At 61.9% G+C, this 18,223-nt stretch overlaps 1 protein-coding gene across 1 annotated transcript; it reads right to left on the minus strand.

Moving 5' to 3' along the window:
• Positions 1-4,079: 4,079 nt before the first annotated feature.
• Positions 4,080-13,587, minus strand: LOC128900160 (uncharacterized protein C2orf42-like). The gene is made up of 6 exons (XM_054180940.1): positions 13,402-13,587; positions 11,676-12,513; positions 10,788-10,898; positions 10,377-10,481; positions 8,656-8,756; positions 4,080-4,199 (listed from the first exon to the last, which is right to left on the minus strand). Exons 1-6 carry the CDS (start codon positions 13,570-13,572, stop codon positions 4,080-4,082), a joined length of 1,446 nt encoding a protein of 481 aa, XP_054036915.1. The 5' UTR covers positions 13,573-13,587.
• Positions 13,588-18,223: the final 4,636 nt, after the last annotated feature.

The following is an 18,223-nucleotide window of genomic DNA, read 5'->3' on the forward strand; positions in this document are numbered from 1 at the left end:
TCCAGGGCGGGGCCCAGGCATCTGGGAATGGGGTCAGGAGGGGACACAGTGTCCGGGAATGGGGTCAGGAGGGGATCCAGGCATCTGGGAATGGGTCAGGAGGGGACCTGGTGTCCGGGAAGGGGGTCAGGATGGGATCTGGTGGCTCAGAAGGGGGTCGGGAGGGGGCCCAGGAGTCCGGGAATGGGGTCAGGAGGGGACCCGGTGTCCGGGAATGGGGTCAGGAGGGACCTTGGTGTCTGGGAAGGGGACCCAGGGGTCTGGGAAGGGGTCAGGAGGGGCCCCAGGCTCCAGGGGGTCCCAGGCGTCCGGGAAGGGGGTCAGGCTCCGGCCCCACCGGACGGGCACGAAGCCGAAGCCGTGGGCCATCCCGGGGCAGCAGCCGAGGCAGCAGCCCACAGACACCTGGAAGACGACGGCGCTCACCGGGACGCGGTTCCTGCCGGGAGACGAGCCCCTGTAGCACCCCACGGGCACCTATAGCCCCCCATAGGCACCCCTATGGGCACCTAGAGTGCTGCGCAGGCTCCTATAGCAGAGCCCCATATATCCCCATAGGCACCAGGGGGTTCTATACGGACACAGAAGAGGCCCCATAGCCCCCTGTAGCCCCCATAGGCACTGGAAGAGCCCCTATAGCCCCCAAAGGCACCAGGAGGGCCCCCAAAGCCCCCATAGGCACCAGCAGAGCCCTGTAGCCCCCATAGGCATTGTGAGAGCCTCTATTGCCCCCATAGGCACCAGCAGGGTCCCTATAGCCCCACTGGCACCAATGGAGATCCTATAGGCCCCATAAGCATTGGAAGAGCCCCTATAGACCCCGTAGGCACTGGACATGTCTTTATAGCCCCTATTGCCCCATTGGCACCAGTAGGGCCCTGTAGACCCCATAGGCCCCAGCAGAGCCCTATAGATCCCATAGGCATCAGCAGGGCCCCTATAGCCCCATTGGCACCAGCAGAGCCCTATAGCCCCCATAGGCACTGGAAGTTCTATATGGGAGACCCCATAGGCACGGGAAGAGCCCCTGTAGCCCCTATTGCCCCATAGGCCCCAGCAGAGCCCTATAGACCCCACAGGCATTGGGAGAGCCCCTATGGACCCCATAGGCACTGGACAAGCCTTTCTAGCCCCTATTGCCCCATAGGCACCAGCAGGGCCCCTATAGCCCCCATAGGCACTGGAAGAGCCCCCATAGTCCTACAGCCCCCATAGGCACCCCCAGAGTGCCTGGGTGCAGACCCGGTATCCCCCCCATAGCTGGTGTCCCCCATAAGACACATAAGGGGTACTGGGAGAGATACTGGGGGATACTGGGGGTACTGTGGGCACAGGGGGGATGCTGGGGGTACTGGGGGGTACCGGGGCTCATTGGGCACATGGGGGGTACTGGGGGTACTGGGGACATACTGGGGATACTGGGGGTAGTGGGGGTACTGGGGGGTATGGGGGTTAATTGGGGGTACTGGGGGGATACTGGGGGCGATGAGGGTATGGGGGAGATACTGGGAACACTGGGGGTACGGGGGGATACTGGGGATAATGGGGGAACTGGGGAGGATACTGGGGGTAATGGGGGGCCATTGAGGGTACTGGGAAGGATACAGAGGTACCAGTGGGGGATACTGGGGGTGCTGGAGGATACTGGGAGAGGTACTGGGGGTATTGGGGAGGGATCCTGGGGTTAATTGGGAGGGATATTGGGAGGACTGGGGGGATACTGGGGGTGCTGGGGAGGGATACTACGGGTACTGGGTGTACTGGGGGTCGTCGGGGGCACCGGGAGCACCGGGGGATACTGGGAGCACTGAGGGGGTGCTGGGGGCTACTGTGGGTGCCAGGGGTGCTGGGGGTAATTGGGGGTTACTGGGGATACTGGGAGTAATGGGGGGTACTGGGAGCCCTGGGGGTGCTGGGGTTACTGGGGGTTACTGAGGGATAATGGGGAAACTGGGGGTACCGGGAGCCCCGGGCGATACTGGGGCTGTTGGAGGGATACTGGGGGGAACTGGGGAAACGGGGTCACAGGGGCACTGGGGGCGCTCGGCGATACTGGGGGACAATGGGGAAACGGGGTCACGAGGCAATGGGGGCACTGGGTGTTACTGGGCGCACTGGGGGGCACTGGGGAAACGGGGTCACAGGGGCACTGGGTGTTACTGGGAGCACTGGGGGGTACACGGCCGACCTGCGCGATGTCCCCGACATGTGTGTCCCCCCCCCCCCACCTCCGTGCCCGCTGCTGCCGTGTGCGCGGGGGGGGCGGGTGTCACTGGGGGGGGACACGACACGGGGACACAGACGGGCTGTGCCGGGGGTCGCCCCCCACCCCCCCCCCCCGAATCCCCCCCCCCCGGGGCTACCGCACCCCCCATCCCGCATCCCCCCCCCCCCCAGCCCCCGGCAATTCGGGGGCCCCGGTTCCTGCCGCCCCCGCCCCCCGGGGCTGGCAACGGCCCCTCCGTGGGGCGGGGCGGGGGGGGCGGCACAAAGGCTGTCACACACACCCCCCCCCCCCCCCGGAGGGTGCCGGGGAGCGGGGCTGGGGGGGGGGGGACAAGGGGTGACCCCCCCGGAGGGTGCCGGGGGACACGCGCACAAGGAATGACCCCCCCGGAGGGTGCGGGGAGGGGGGAGACAAGGAGTGACCCCCCCCCCACAGATGGTGCCGGGGGGGGCACGAAGGGTGACACCCCCCCCCGGGGGCGGGGCCGGCGCAATCGGGACCCAACGGCCCCCAGCTGGGGGGGGCGGGACTCCCCCCCCCCGGGCACAGCTGTGCCCCATCGCGGGGCTGGGCACGGCCCCCCCCCCGCGGCCTCTTAAACCGCCGGGGGGGCTGCTGGGAACCACTGGGGGCTGCTGGGAGGTCTCGGGTGGCGACTGGGAGCCGGCTGGCGCTTACTGGGAGCGGCGGGGGGGCTCTCTGGTGGCTACTGGGGGGCTAAGGGTTGCCCGCTAGGCGCTGCTGGGGGCTTGCTGGTGTCAACTGGGAGTAACTGGGAGCTTGTCGCTGCCTCCTGGGAGCAGCGGGGGGGCTCGCCGCTGCCTGTCGGGGGCTGCTGGGAGCCTGCTGGTGCCTACTGGGAGTCACTGGGAGCCTCCTGCTGCCTACTGGGAGCCGCGGGGGGGCCAAGTGCTGCCTGCGGAGAGTCGACTGGGAGCCGCTGGGGGTTTACTGGGAGCGGGGGGGGGGGGGGGGGGCTCGCCGGTGCGTGCTGGGAGCTGCGGGGGGCCTGCTGGTGCCGACTGGGAGTAACTGGGAGCTTGGAGCCGCTTACTGGGAGCAGCGGGGGGGGGGCTGTTAGGAGCCACTGGGAGCGTGTTGGTGCCTACTGGGAGCTACTGGCCCCCCCCGCCCCGGTTCTGGTGTGGACTGGGAGTGCCGGGTGGGCGCCTGCAGGAGGGAGCCCCCCCAAGGTAAGGAATGGCCGGGGGGGCCGGAGGGGGGGGCCCTTCCCTTGTCCCGTGCCGATGGGGCTGTGCCTGGAGTTGGGGGGGGGCCCGAATTGGGTCCCCCCCGCCTCCCCCCCCCCCAGTGTCTTTATTCCCGGCTGGAAGGTCGGTGGCGGGGGCTCTGCTGGCGGATGCAGTGATGGAGCGGGGTGAGACGGGGGGTGGGGGGGGTATGGCTGCTCCCCCCCGGGGCTGTGCTCGGCGGGGGGGGGGCTTGCTGTGTTCTCTCATCTCTTTTCTTTTTTTCCCCGCCAGGCCTCAGAGCAGCCCCCGGGATGGAGCCGAGCCTTGGGTCGGGACCTGCCCAGACCCAGTTTTGGGTGGGGGGGGCGCTGGGTGCTGCACCCCGAGTCGCCCCTTGGCCCCTCCAACCCTGGCTGGGTGAAGACCCCCCCCTCCTTTGAGCCCAGGGCTGTGGGGAGTACCCTCGGTGGGAGTCCCAGTGTTTCCGGAACCCCCCCAGCGCTGGGTGCAGGGAGGCTCCAGGCACCCAGTGGTGGTGGGGGGGGGATTATTTTGTGTATTTTATTTTCCAGGTGTTTGTGCCGGAGCAGCAGCGGTGCCATTGTCCCCGCAGGTGCGTGGGGAAGAGTGCTGGCCCCCCCCAGGAAAGTGTGTGTGAGTCAGGGGATGGTGATGGTGGGCAGCAGGGCGAGCTCGGGGGGGGGCTGGCGGGCGCCGTACTGGAATTTGAGGCGCAGGATGTCGGGGATCCACTGGATGATGAAGGGGGTGGGCCCCCTCTGCGTCGGGGGGCACACAGACATGCAGAGAGGGGCCGGGTTATTCCGGGGCTCTCTTATTTCCCGGGAAGTTGTGCTGGGGAAAGTGGTTTGGTTTTGTGTTGTTTTTTTTAGGGGCTGCCGGGGCCTGAGGCGGTGCCAGGGTTCGGTTTGCAGCCAGCTCTGGGTGTTTTGCAGCCCCCCCAGGATTATTTCCTGGCAGGAAGGGCCCCTTCCAGGGAAATGGGTGAGTGTGAGGCGTTAGTGGGGGGGATGAGACCCTCCTGGTGCCGGAGCCCTGAGCCCTTCCCCCTGTGTCGCACTCCTCATAGCGGTTGCCCCCCTGGTGTGTGTCTCAATCCTGTTTTTTTTTTTTTTTTTAAGTTATAGTTAATGAAGGGACTTATTGAGGGTCAGCTCTGCAAGGCGTTTCCCTTGGACCCCCCCGGGGTGGGGGTGGGTGCCTCAAGGCCCAAGTGCCCCCCCCCAGTGTGGTTGTTGGTGGGTCCCTGGTGTTTGTTTGGCAGGTGCCTGGTGGAGGTTACTGGTGCGGTGAGTGTTCGGGTTTGGGTTTTTTTGGGGGGGGGGTGGTGGAGGGGTTGCCCCTCTGTGAGGGTGTTGTGTTTAAGTGGTGTTTGGTTTGTGTTTCAGGTGACTTTGGGGGGCTGTGTCCGTGTGGCAGCAGCTGGAAGCTTGTGGTGAGTGTTTGGGGTTGTTTTTTGGGGGGGGGGGGGTTGGTAGAGGGGCTCCCCGTCTGTGGGGGTGTTTGTTTTGCAGGCGCCTGGAGGAGCAGCAGCAACTGGAGGTGAGTGTTGGGGGGTGGGTGGGGGGGTTTTTTGCCTTGGCTCTGGTGGCAGGGGGCTGTTTTGTGTGGGAGAGGCTATCTCAGGTGTTTGAGATTTTTTTTTTTGGGTGGGGGGGTGGGCACAGACACCGAGCTGTGGCAGCTGGGGACATGGGGGGTGGGACCCCCCTGGGGTGGGAGGGACCCCCCCTGGGGTGGGACCCTCCCCTGGGTGGGGGGGGTGAGGAAGGGGGGGCCCCTTTGGGCTTCGGGGCCCCCCTGGGTGGGGGTCTGGAGGGGGGGGGCCCCTTAGCCCTGGGGGGGGGTCCCTGGGGAGTGGTCCCTGGTTGCGGGGAGCGGCCTCATAGCTGGAAGAACGCAGCACTTGGAAGAATTCCTGGGAGGGGGCCCCCAGGGCAGGCAGGCTGGCAGGAGGCAGCCCTTAGAAGAAGAAGCCCTTGCGGGGGAAGGTCCTGGGGGGCCCCCCCACACCGTGGTCTGCAGCTCCCGCAGGGGTCTCGCTCCGGGCTCCTGGGGGGGGGCTGCTGCTGCTCCCACTCTGGGGGGAAGAAGCTGCCGGGGGGGACTCCTGGCCCCTGGAGGTCCTGGCTGGGGTGGCCCGGCTGGGTGGGGGGGGTGTCCCGGCTTGCACCCCCCCCTGTTACCCACTCAGAGGAAGGTTTTGAGCTGCTCCAGGGGGCTGCAGGTCTCCACGATGCTCTCCACCTCCACCTCGGGGCACCTGAAGAGCTCGCAGGAGCCATCCCGGGGCATCTCCAGCGGCAGCTGAGGGTAAGTGTGGGGGCAGGCAGGTGGGGGGGGGGAGGTTAGGGGGCGGCTGGGGGGCTGCCCTTTCCCCCCCCCTTACCGGCAGGACGTTGGTGATGTGCCACTGTCCTCGGAGAAGGTGCCCAGGGGGAGGGCGTCCCGGGGGACGAAAGCTGGGGGGGGTGGGAAGGGTCACTCTGTGCCTCTTCCTTCCTTTTCTTCTCCCACTTTTCCTCTTGCTCCACTCTGTGGCTGTGGGCCCGGGCTGGGGGGGGGCAACTGCTGAGGATCGGGCTCTGCCCTTGGCCGGCTGCTTCTCCCTGGGACTCGGCTCTGGAGTAACAGCGAATAAACGGGATCCTGACTGGTGCCGGCCTCGGGAGAGCGGCTTTGGCTCATGCTGCGGGGGGGGGGCATGGGGGGGGCTGGTGCCGGGGGTCCCCAGGCCTCGCCGCTGCAGAGAGGACGACTCGTGCTCCCGCAGCGCCGACAGGATGGATTTAACTGCGCCCGGAGCCCCGAGGGGGTGGGTGAGTCTGGATTTACACCCCCAGGTAGGATTTACACCCGGGTGGGGGGAGAGAGAAGGTAAAGCAGCGAGGACGCTCGCCCGCACGGGGGGCCGTGACCTTCCCCTGGTGGGGGGGAAGCCTTTCCATCGGAGCCGGGGGGCGGGGGGGGGATGACACAACAAGGAATAAAGTCCTTTGGCTCTGAGCCTGGCTGGGTTTATTCGTGCAGCCCCGGCGGGGGCCGGGTTTGGGCCCTGCCGAGTGCTGAGAGGGGGTGCCCCGAGTCGGGCGTGGGGCTGGGGGCAGGCAGGAGCTGGCGGGGGGGGGCTGTGCATCCCACTTACCTCTGGGTGCTATTTCCCTCTGGGCTGCAGCAAGGGGAAAAGCCGCTAGAAAGCAGCGGGAGGGAGGGAGGGAGCTTTTTCTAGGTGCTGCTGGGCTCTTCCTCCTGGACCTGGGGGCGAAGGGGTTTCTCAGGTGCGGAGCGTGTCGGTGTCTCACCCCTGGTGGAGTTGGGCAGCATCTTCTTTGCGCTCCCCCCGGACATCCGCTGCTGCAGCGCCTGGAAGAAAGCCTGAGGGATGCGGAACAGCAGCAGCTCCGGCTTCCCTGGGGAGCAGGAGGGAGAAGATGGGGGGGGGGGTGAGGTGGGGGGCAGGAAGGAGAAGATGGGGGGGTGAGGTGGGGGGCTGGGGGGGTGGTGTCCGAGCCCACCCCTGCCCTGCTCAAGGGGTGAGTGTCTCCGCCGCTCCAGCCGGAGCACGCTTTATCACCTTTACAGTAAAGTATTTTCTCGAAGTCGGAGTCTGGTGCCTCTGGTCCTGGCTTGTGGCCCTGGTGCCGTGGCTCCCTGCCCCCAGAGAGGGCGGCCCCCCCCCGGCGAGGGGCAGGGAGTTGGGCCTCCAGCCTCAGGGCTCCCTTGGAACTGGAGCCACTCCATTGTCCTTCGAAGCAACGCCAGCCCTGGCTCTCTGCTCCCCCCCAGTCCCTCCAGTGCCTCTGCAGCCCTGAACTGGACGTGTCCCAGTATGGCCCTGTCTCACCCTGGGCAGGGTCCAGTTCTGGGCTCCCCGGTTCCAGCAGGACAGGGAACTGCTGGAGAGGGGACAGCAAAGGGCCACCAAGAGGATGAGGGGACGGGAACATCTCTCTGATGGGGAAAGGCTGAGGGATTTGGGGCTCTTCAGTCTGGAAAAAAGACGACTGAGGGGGGATCTTATCAATGCTGATAAATGCTTCAAGGGGGGTGTCAGGAGGACGGGGACAGGCTCTTCTCAGTGGTGCCCGGGGACAGGACGAGGGGTAACGGGCACAAACTTGACCGTGGGAAGTTCCATCTCAAGACGAGGAGGAACTTCTTTGCTGTGAGGGTGGCAGAGCCCTGGCCCAGGCTGCCCAGAGAGGTGGGGGAGTCTCCGTCTCTGGAGACATCCCAACCCCGCCTGGAGGCGTCCCTGTGCCACCTGCTCTGGGTGACCCTGCTCTGGCCGGGGGTTGGACGGGGTGATCTCCAGAGGTCCCTTCCCACCCCGGCCACTCTGGGAGTCTGTGAGTGCACGGCCCGGGGGGGCTGCCCCCCTTCAGCCTCATGGTCACTCATTGCTGCTGCTGCGTGGGGACAATATCATGGTCTTTAAGAGCCACAGAATCATTCAGGTTGGAAAAAACGCTGAAGATCATTGACTCCAACCATGAACTGAGCAGAGCCGAGAGCAGCTCGTGGCCGACGCTGCCGGCAGTGTGCTCGCCTGCTCCCCGCACGGAACACGGCGCGGGGGGGATCGTGGGCGGCAGGATGGGTGTCTCTGTCTTAGGTGACAAACTTGCAACACGCTTATGCTGCTTGCAAAGAGCTGCTTCCCCTCCGGCACCGTTTTGGGGTCCCTCTCTTCAGGGGAGCAGCTGCCCAGCTCTCCCAGCAGCCCAGAGACACACAAAGTCCATCCCCAGTAAGGATTTTCACAGCCCCAACACAAGCTGCCGCCTCTCGGCTGGAGGCCGGGCCGGAGCCGTGCCCCTCGGCCGGCTCAGAAGCGGAGTGGGGCAGGCGACAGGTATCGCGGCCACGAGCCATCGCCCAGGGCCGTACGCGCCCAGGGAACGCTGGGGCCCTGCCTTCGCAAAGCGTCCCCCCCCAGCCCTTCTGAGTCGGGCAGCTCACCCGCCTTTGCCTCCCCGAGCTCAAATTCGAGCATCAACCCCCTCTCGGGGAATTTCTCCCATGCCTGGCTGCTGCTGAGCACTGAGTCCAGAAATAAATCCCAGGGCAAAATAGTTGCTCCAAACTGGGCAAAAACACTTCTCTCCCTGTTAACAGTTATTTAACGCTGCCAAGAGCTGAGCGACTGAGATGATGACAGTGCACGGAGGGGAGGGGAGGGGAGAGGTGCAGAGAGGCTCCCCCCAGCCTTACCCTCAAACTGTCCACGCATGGTTTGATGGATGCATTGGGTGACGCCGGCCAGTCCTGGAAGGAGAGGGTCACCTGCGCCTCGTCCAGCAGCTGGTTACAGCCTGCAAGAGAGAAAGGGCAGGAAAAATCACAATCAGAATTAGAATCTGCACCCAAGTGAAGCACCAACCCGACGGGCAGGAGAAACAACTCAGAAATAACGACAGCCAGCCACTCGCCTCCCTGTTACCCCGCTCCCCCATAATCCTCACCCCCATCGAGGCACTTAGGGATAACCCAAACCCAAGGCCTTCAAGCCTTAAACACGAGTCAAAGCCTCTCGGGTTCTGCTCAGACCCACGGGATAACAACCTGCATCTTCGTAATCCAACCCAGCCGCTTTCATTAAGCCTTTCCTAGCCCGACGAGCCCGGATGCCCTAGAATTCCAGGGAAGAGCCAGATGCCTAAACCAGCAGCCTTCTCTCTCCCGGACCCCGGTACGCTCGTGGCGTGCGCCGAGGGGCTTGCAGCTCGACCGGAATGGCCGCTGCCGTGGCCAGCTGCGGTCCAGTATTCCCCGTTCTACCCGCACCGGTTCCCCCAGCGGCGCCAGCCGCAGCTGCCTGTGTTAAACCGAGCCCCGAAAGGCAGCAGGACACCGAACGCGACCCCGTCCGTCAGCTCGATGGACGAGACGCCGCTGCCCCGGGCACCTCGCTCCCAGGGCCGGGAAACGCGGCACCGCTGGAATCCGCTTCCGAACACCCCTCTGCTCTCAGCGCCGCCGTACGGCAACACCCGGGAGCCGCCTCCGCAGCCCCCGGCCCCTGGAGCGGGACCCGACGCCTCCTCGCCCCCCGCCCAGAGCACCGCAACCCCCCGGGGCCGCGCGTGGGCATCTGCGGGAGCAACACGGGGAAAGAGAAGGGGTTTGTACCCCTTTCTAGGCCAACGCTAAAGCCGGGAGGAGCAAAAGCACTAAAGCACAGCCCCAGACCGCAACCAGCCGGGAGAGCGGCTTTCTCTGAAGGGCCCCGAGTCGCTTGTCGGGTTCCCGTGGCATTGGGCTGACCCTTCCCTCCCCGAACATCACGTCGGAACACACACACAACCACCCGGCCGCCTGCTCAGAGACAAGGCACGACGCCGGTGCCCGCAACCACCTCCCCGGGGGGACCCCAGCTCCCGGCTCCTCCCCGGCCGGGCCGTGCTTCCCAGCAGGGATTTGCCACCAGAAACCACAGCGGCTCCGGCCACAACAAGCTCCCCCCCGGCAGCTCTGGCCATTCAGAGACGCTGCAAACACCGGCAAAAAACCAATGGAAACCGGCTCACAACTGTGTCTGACCCCATCCACCTCCTCATTGTGCCCGGGAAAGCACCTCGTGGCATTAGGAGACACCGACCAACACCTGCCCCCTCCCCAGCGGCACCGGCCCTACCAAAAGCCAACCTTTTTAAGCTCGCCGTGCCCAAAAATCCACCAAAGAGCCACCCTGGGAGGACGCCGGCATCGTCCTTCTCTAACAAACAACCACGTCTATGGCCAACCGGAGCCACGCCGGACACACGGCTACCAGTAACACCAAGCTGCCCGAGCCCGACTGCCACCTCCTAGAGCCGGCGAAGGAGGGCGAGGGCTCGGCTGTCCCCCCCGCGGGGGTCACGGCGGCACAAACCGAAGGGCCGCGAGCGTCCGCCCGGTCCCCGAGCGTCCCGAGGCGCGTGGCCGAGGCTTACCTTGTCTCTTCAGCGAGGAGGCGACGGCCGGCTTCTTCAGGCTGCTTCTCCTGGCGTTGCCGTGAGCCGCGTCCTGCGCCAGGAGGGGGCTGGCCGCCCGCGCCCCTGAGGGATGGGTTCAAAGAGCGTCGGCGCACGAGTCCCGGGGGTCCCCGGGCACCCCATGCGGGATGGGACGGGGAAATCCCCTCTCTCCCCAGAGCCGGCTGTCACCACAGCTCTTAACATCGCTAACGATCCTTAAAGGACCCGCCGGACTCAGGGCAGGGGTGCGCCCAACACCCGGAGCCGCTCCGAAAGCCGCCGCCGGCACCGGACACGAGCCCGGCGGGTCACGGCGGGGCTGCCCCTCCGGCTGGACAATGGCTTACGGCTCCGGCCCGCGTCCCCCTCTGTCCCGCAGACACTCACCCGGCGTGACGTCCTTTTTCCTCTTCTTGGCCTTGGCAGCAGCCGCCTCCCCGGCCTGCCCCGGGGACTCGGGGCTGCCCACCAGCTGCGGGACCGTCAGCCCTTTCAGCCCTGGGAGAAACAAGACTCCGGCCTTAAAAGCCCCTCAACCATGCGCGGCAGCACCGCGGGGGACGTGGGGGTCTCGTGTCCCCCTCCCCACGCCGGCGTTTGGGCCCCAAGACCTCCCAGCACACCCCGGACGTCCTCGGAGAGCCCCCAAAGCCCTCCCGGCCCCCCCAGACACGCTTCTTGGGGGGAACATCGAGGTGAATTCACTCAGGGCACTCTCCTCAGGGTGGATTTTCACCTTTGGGTGCCTAAAACCAAGGCGGCATTATCCAGGCGCGCCTATCGGGGCACACAACCCCCCGGGGGACTGAACCCCAGAGGCTGCTGCCGTGGGGTGGGGGGGGGGGGGAGTGGTGTGGTTCACAATGAGCTGGGCTCCCCCCAGCGCTGCTCCGGCCCAAGGGAAGAGAACACCCGGCTCCCCCCGCAAGGAGAGGAACCCGACTCACCCCGAGCACCCATCGGGATCTGGCCGCCCCCCCCACTTTGTCCCAGCTCCCGGGGGAGCGCAGGGAGCGCTCCGCTCCGCTCCCACACGGCAGGAGGGAGCTGCAGCCCAGGAGGAATCGCTCCCCAGGAAGCTCTGTCCTTGCAGAGGGAGGGGGCAGGCAATTAAACCCCAGCTAACGAAGTCCTGATGGCGAGCACATGCGAGGGCAGCCCCGGTGAAGCGAGGCAGGTGAGCAGGAGGGGAGTGGGCGGCATCAGCCCCACACATGGTTCCCCCCACGCCCCCCCCCCAAAAAAAATCCTCCGCGTGTCGCTTCCCCCACCTACCGCCGGCGTCGCAGGCGAGGAACTCGGCGAACTCCTGCGCCAGGCTCTCGTCGCTGGCGAAGGCGCAGAGGCAGGCCAAGAAGTGAATGCAGCGCGGCGACGGCGGCTCCTCCTCGGCCGGGCCGCCCTTGCCGGGCTTCGGAGCCTGGCAGGAGCAGGAGAACCTGTGGTCCGTCAGCGTCTTGGCGTTCACCTTGTGGGCGAAGGAGGCGTGCAGGTAGCCGAGGCTGTGCTTCTGGCTGGCCTTGCACTTCACCACCAGGATGGTCTTGGTGACGCGCTGCACCAGCGGCCCCGTGGGCTCGGTGGCCAGCTGCCAGATGGTTTGTTTGGTTTCGGGGGAAGCCTGCATGGAGTTGAGCACCGAGCTTTTCAAGGCCAGCGGGGTGGCCTCCGTCTGGCAGTTCAGGGCCAGTTTGACGTGCTGGCACTGGTTTTCCACCACCCCTTGCGTGGCCGCTTTCAGACAGGCCGGCAGGTAGCAGCGGCCGGAGCTGAGCTGCGTGATGATGGTGCCGTCCACCGTCTGGATGGCCGTCTCCGAGACCCCCAGCTCCACAAAGCACCGGGAATCCGGTCCCCGGTCCCTCTGCCGCACCGAATAAACCTGTAAGTCCGAGCCGGTGACGATCTTGACGGCGTCGACGCCGGGCTGCTTGCGGGCGCCGTAGCGGAAGACGGTGCCGCACGTCTTGTTCTTGCAGATGAGGCCTCGGGTGCCGTTGTAAGTGCCGCAGCGGGGACATTTCCGGATGCCCCGCAGCGTGGCCTTCCCCAGGTCCGACAGGAAGGAGGGGACTTTGGTCCTCACCGACGCCGGCTCCATCCTCCGGGAGACCTGGAAGGGCAGAGAGCGGGGGGCGAGTTAACAGCCCGGGGAGGGACAGCGGGGACGCGGCGCTCGGCTGGTGACACCCACGGGTCCCTCTGCAGGTGGCGGTGGCCGTCCTCGGGTCCCCAGCAGCCGCGGAGACGGAGGGGACAGAGCGAGGGAGGGGGAAGCGACGGACTGAAAGGACATGGCACGTAAATAAAGCTGGGTGGCCTGCCGCCATGGCGGGGGGGGACGCGCGGCGAGGGGACGCGCGGAGCAACTCCCCGGAGGGACACCGGAGCGGCAGCCGCCATCCGAGGTTTGGACGACGGGAGAGAAGAGCCTGCGTGGACGGGACAGAAATGGGGCGATTCCCCCCAGATCCACCCGGGTCGGCTTTTGGCAGCAGGTCGGCAGCCGAGGAGCACGAGCGACTCCCGGCGAGCGGCCCCGGTGCCGCCGGACCCACAATCCTGCCCGGGTCACGGCATGACACAATCGTTTAGGTTGGAAAAGACCTTTCAGATCGTCGCGTCCAACCGTCACCCCAGCACCGCCCAAACCCCCGCTACCCCACGTCCCTCAGCACCGCGTCTGCCCGGCTTTTAAATCCCTCCAGGGATGGTCACTCCACCACTGCCCTGGGCAGCCTCTTCCAATGCTTGACAACCCTTTCCGGGAAGAAATTTTCCCCAATATCCATCCTAAACGTCTCCTCGTGCAACTGGAGGCCGTTTCCTCTTGTCCCATCACCTGTTCCTTGGGAGAAGAGACCGACCCCCCCTGGCTACCCCCTCCTTTCAGGGAGCTGTGGAGAGCGAGAAGGTCTCCCCTCAGCCTCCTCTTCTCCAGGCTGAACACCCCCAGCTCCCTCAGCCGCTCCTCACCACACTCGCGCTCCAGACCCCTCACCAGCTCCGTTGCCCTTCTCTGGACACACTCCAGCCCCTCGAGGTCCTTCTTGGAGCGAGGTGCCCCAAAATGAACACACTGTTCGAGGTGGGGCCTCACCGGTGCCGCGTACGGGGGGACGCTCACTGCCCCGGTCCTGGCCACACCGTTCCTGACACAGTCCATGAACATTTCTCCCCTGCCAACCCCATTTCCCCCTTCCCCTGTCCCTCTCCCTCTCACACCAGGCGGGCTGGGAGGGGGCTGCCCGGCTCCCCTCGACCCCACGGCAGAGCCCTCCGCTCGCCCCTGCCTCCCCACCACCACCAAAACCCCCCTTTTTGGGGCAAACCCAGGCACGGCGTGAAGAGCCACACGCGGCCGAGCCTTTGAGCCGGCGTCCCAGAGACGCGGACAGCGGGCAGAGGCAAAGGGACATTTATTGTCACCGCCGGAGGCGAGCGGTGGGTGTGAGGAGGGGCCGGGGACGCTGAAAAGCAGCTCCAGCTCCCGGTGTCCCCGTGGTGACTGAAGCCAGTCCCAGACCTCAGGGGGGATTTATACTGGATAAACTGGCCGTACTGGGAGCTCCCGGCCCAACCGCAAAGGACAGGGCACAGCTCGGGGGACGGCGGGTCTGCGCCAGGTGGGACAGTGCCCCGACACCCCCCTGGGTGAGCCATCGCCGGGGACTCGGGGTTTTTGATGCCGGGACTGGGATGGGGCAACTGGGGGGGCTGCGAGGGGGACTGGGGGGTCATTGGGAGGAGAAATGGGGGGGTAACTGCCCTGGGAGGGAGGGGGCTGGGGGGGGTCGTTAATCCCCGGGGGGCGTCTATACCCCCCCGACCCCCCTTTTGCCCCTTGAGGGGTCATTATTTCCCCTGGGGAGGGTCATTACCCCTCTGAAGCCCCTTTTGCCCCCTGGAGGGGTCGTTATTGCCCCGGGGGGGTCTTTATCCTCCCTGACTCCCCCTTTTTCCTACTGGGGGGGTCATTATGGCACCTGGGGGGGGTCTTTGCTCCTACCAACCCCATCCCTTTTTGTTGGAGTGGGGGTCGGACCCGGAGTAATGATGGAGTCTCAATATGAGTATGATCGTTCTCCCTTTATTCAAGTTTTCACAGAGTAGATATAGGCAGGCAATAAGAGCACGCGCTAGCGGCAGCTATATGATTGGCTTACAGTCTCTGTCCCCGCGCTGTCCATGCAGTTCGTTCACAGATCAGGTTGGTTACAAGAATTCGCATCGTCAATTGCTCAGTCATTAGCACAACATGTTTTCTACCTTCTCAGTTCCCGTTTTTCCCATGTACTAATTCCATCTTCTACCACCTGTTTTGCCCTTAATCCAATCTCTCACAGTAGGGAGGCTGGCTCACGTGGCCATTTTCTCTCAGACACATTCCTACAATACCCCCTTTTTCTTCTTGAGCCAGCCAGACCTTATGCATGGCATTTTCTATCATGTCAGTCACTTTGCGGAGAACACACGAGGCTACCATAATCAATAATAATATAACCAACAATAGCATGAGCCCTTGCTTTAGGAAGTCTGATAACCATCCCGTTATACCCCATGAGCTTAACCAATCATCGAAACCGTTTTTTACCACTTTTAATTTGGACATGTTATCCTTCAGCTCCCGTAACTGCTTATGAATGGATGATGAGTGGTTGGAAAGGTTCATACAACATATACCTTCAAAATCTTCACATCCATGACCCTGAGCTAACAGCAAAAAATCAATAGCTGCTCGATTTTGCAACGTAGCATGCCGAATGCTATCAGCATCAGTAAGCAAGCTAGATATGATTTCAGTTGTAAGGTTTATCTGTTTACTTGCCCAACACCCTATCTTATTCAACATATTTAATGCCGTTGCTGTTCCTAGCGAAGGAAGAATACTTAGCCCTATTCTTTGTCCGAGATTCGAAACTGTTATATGGTCGTCACAGGATGGAGTGAAGGTATGAACTGTTCTCTTGGCTCTGTGGTTACTGTGTGCTCTGCTCACTGTGTCTTTGGCCGTACGCAGGCCTCTGCTCGTAGATCTGCCACATCTCCACCTTTTTTGTTTAACACCAGACCATTTATTAACAAGGTCGCCATGACTTGTGCTTCTAGTCATTGTGACGCTCTTAGCAGGTTATATACTAAACACGATTAAAAACAGAATCAAAAAGAACCCTGCTAAGGCAATAAATACCCAGATTCCTAAATTTAGCCCAGAAAGCCAATTTCTTTGGATTTACCCACGAGAAATCCTTTTGTAATATTTCAAATACATTGTGGTTGCTGACAGCACAAGCGACCCTGGAAAAACAATCGTGGTAACATTTCAATCATCATAGTTACTGGTTTTGAAAGGGTATGTGGCAAAAATACCCACTCTAACGCAGTCAGGCTCTTTGCGAGTGCATCATCCCACTGTCCTGTCAGGGCGTACAGTTGAAATTCTTGTAGGAAGGTGTTCAATGCGTCTTGCAGCAGTAGTAGACTATATCTTATCTTGCAACATGCTGTAATGCCTTCGGAGCTGTTGGGGTTAATGAACATAGAACTTATGGGGGGGGCGGGGGCAGACACAGCGCTTCAGGGCATCCCCTGTGTCTTCAAAGTGCGCCCATGTCTCTCTCCCCCTCTCTGACCCGAGACAGCCCCCCTGTATCCTGCACTGGATTGAGTGGAGAAGTACAGGCTCGAGTCGCCGCACGCGTGGCCAGCGCACGCAGCGAGTCCCACCAGACTCTCCTGCGCTGGATCGAGTCGAAAAGTACAGGCTCGAGTCGCCGCACGCGTGGCCAGTGTATGCAGCGAGTCCCACCAAACTCATGACCCAGCTCTGCTGACAGCGGCTGTCTGATACGTGACTCCATTGTTGTAATCCCTTCTTGTTATCTTCTTCTGTGAAGGTCGGGTTCTCATGGATACACACATAGTTTTTAGAGCAACATATTCTACAACTCGTACAAGGGTACGATGCAAAGCGGCATTTACGGCTGATCATATAATGCTTATGAAACACGGCAAACAGCGCACTAAACGTAACAGACAAATTCCTTCCACGTAGGCGATGAGTATAATTTGCTTCAACCAACCCCACCCCCAAGTCCATCCAGCAAAGAGATTTCACCCCGTGGTCTCCACAAGTTGCCGGTTCGGTCGGTGCAGTTCCTGCAGCTGGGCATGGATGGATTTGGAGCGGTCACTTAGATTCACACAATACAGTCCTTTAAAATCTTGACAACCATGTCTGTGAGCTGAAAGCAAAAAATCAATAGCAGTTCTGTTTTGCAACATCGCATGTCGAATACTATCTACATCCAGCAATACCTCAGAAATAGCGGTACTAGCAGCATTGTTAAACTTATCCTTGGCAGCAAGAGAGTCCTTGTTATCACGAATCCTTGGCAGCAAAAGAGTCCTTGTTAGCAAGAGTGCATGCGGACTCCCTGTTCTCGCTGGTACTGTGCTTTGATCTTCTTCCACAACAGGCCAAGATTCCCAAGCAGCTGGATAAGGTGTCTGTGAGTCCATTACAGGCTCATGTCATCCAAATGTTTTTCTTGCCAGCACCCGAGACTGAATAACAATTGGTGTGATATCTGTGTTTTCCAGCACCCAGGTGCGAGTCCCTTGCGTGTATTTACAGTCCTCCTCGCCGATTTTCCGTTGCTTTCCCATATTCCACCCCCTTGCTCAAGAGACCGCTTCTGCTGGGTTCATTTTAGTCTCGCAGGGTGTAATGCAGAGCAATCTACTAAGGCATGCAATAACATAGACACATAGAGGAAAAACCCCAAAACATATCTCTATGGTACTGCTTTGAATCAGGTGTCCTATTTCTCTTTTTCTGATGCTTTCTCGTAATGCTTATGGCGTACTTTTGTGCTAACGTGGCACATTTCCCATCTAATTGTTCCTGTTTGGTTTCTTTTTTTTTTCTTTTTTTTTCTTTTTTTTTCATTTTTTTTCTTTTTTTTTCTTTTTTTTTCTTTTTTTTCTTTTCTTTTTTTTCTTTTTCTTTTCTTCTTTTTCTTCTTTTTTTTTTTTTTTTTTTTCCCCATCACTTACGACTGACATAAAAGTCTGCCTTTGCAACAAGAGCTCAGCTTCTCCTTTTTCCTTAAGTTTCTCATTTTCCTCCAGAGCACCCTAGAGATTTTGGCTCAACTCCTTTTCCCAATCGACCATGACCTTATAGACAAACAACAAACAACCAGCGATACGCCCTGCACGGACGAGCCGTTCCCGAGAGCGTAAACGTGTCGGCTTGTGAAAACTCCCCCAATATTTCAGGACTTCCATCGGTTCTACAGCCCATCCTGGTGGATCTACCTGGGGTGCGCTCGCCTTGCATCTAAACATTGTGTATATACAAACTTCTTCACTTCACTCCTTCTCTGCTGACATTCCGCCTCCTCCATCAGCCTCAGGTGGAGCAGAGGGGATCAGCAGGGGATCGTCCCAGACCTTTGGACCTGGCCTGTTCGATCCCCCTCCCGTGGGTTGTAATGCTGCAAAAGCCCCGGCTGCCGTGGCTCGCTCCACCTTCATATCTTGTAAGGTCGATAACACCAAGCGCCATGTCGTCGCTAACGGTGATGCCTCTTTGTCTCCTTTACTTATCACTTCCCACAGTTTTTTCCCAACAGCCTCCCGTATTTCTGGTTTAAAAGCTGTCTGGGGCTCTGGTGCGAATCCGTTCTCTCTGCACCAGGTTAACAACCTTCGGAGCATACGCTCATCGTATCTCACCCCTCTCTCAGAGAGGATACGCAGGAGAAGTCTTAATACAGCCCCTTCTTCTTTTGTTACTTGTTGCCCCATCTCCTGCC

The sequence above is a fragment of the Rissa tridactyla genome, chromosome 20 (assembly GCF_028500815.1).
Source record: "Rissa tridactyla isolate bRisTri1 chromosome 20, bRisTri1.patW.cur.20221130, whole genome shotgun sequence".
In the NCBI taxonomy this organism is placed as follows: Eukaryota; Metazoa; Chordata; class Aves; order Charadriiformes; family Laridae; genus Rissa; species Rissa tridactyla.

Coding starts and splice junctions, on each gene's coding strand:
- LOC128900160 (XM_054180940.1), bottom strand. CDS start 13,572: ATGTTCATGGACTGTGTCAGGAACGGTGTGGCCAGGACCGGGGCAGTG. Junction 10,899..11,675: donor CCTCGCCTGCGACGCCGGCG/GTAGGTGGGGGA, acceptor TGTTTCTCCCAG/GGCTGAAAGGGCTGACGGTC. Junction 10,482..10,787: donor GAAAAAGGACGTCACGCCGG/GTGAGTGTCTGC, acceptor CCCATCCCTCAG/GGGCGCGGGCGGCCAGCCCC.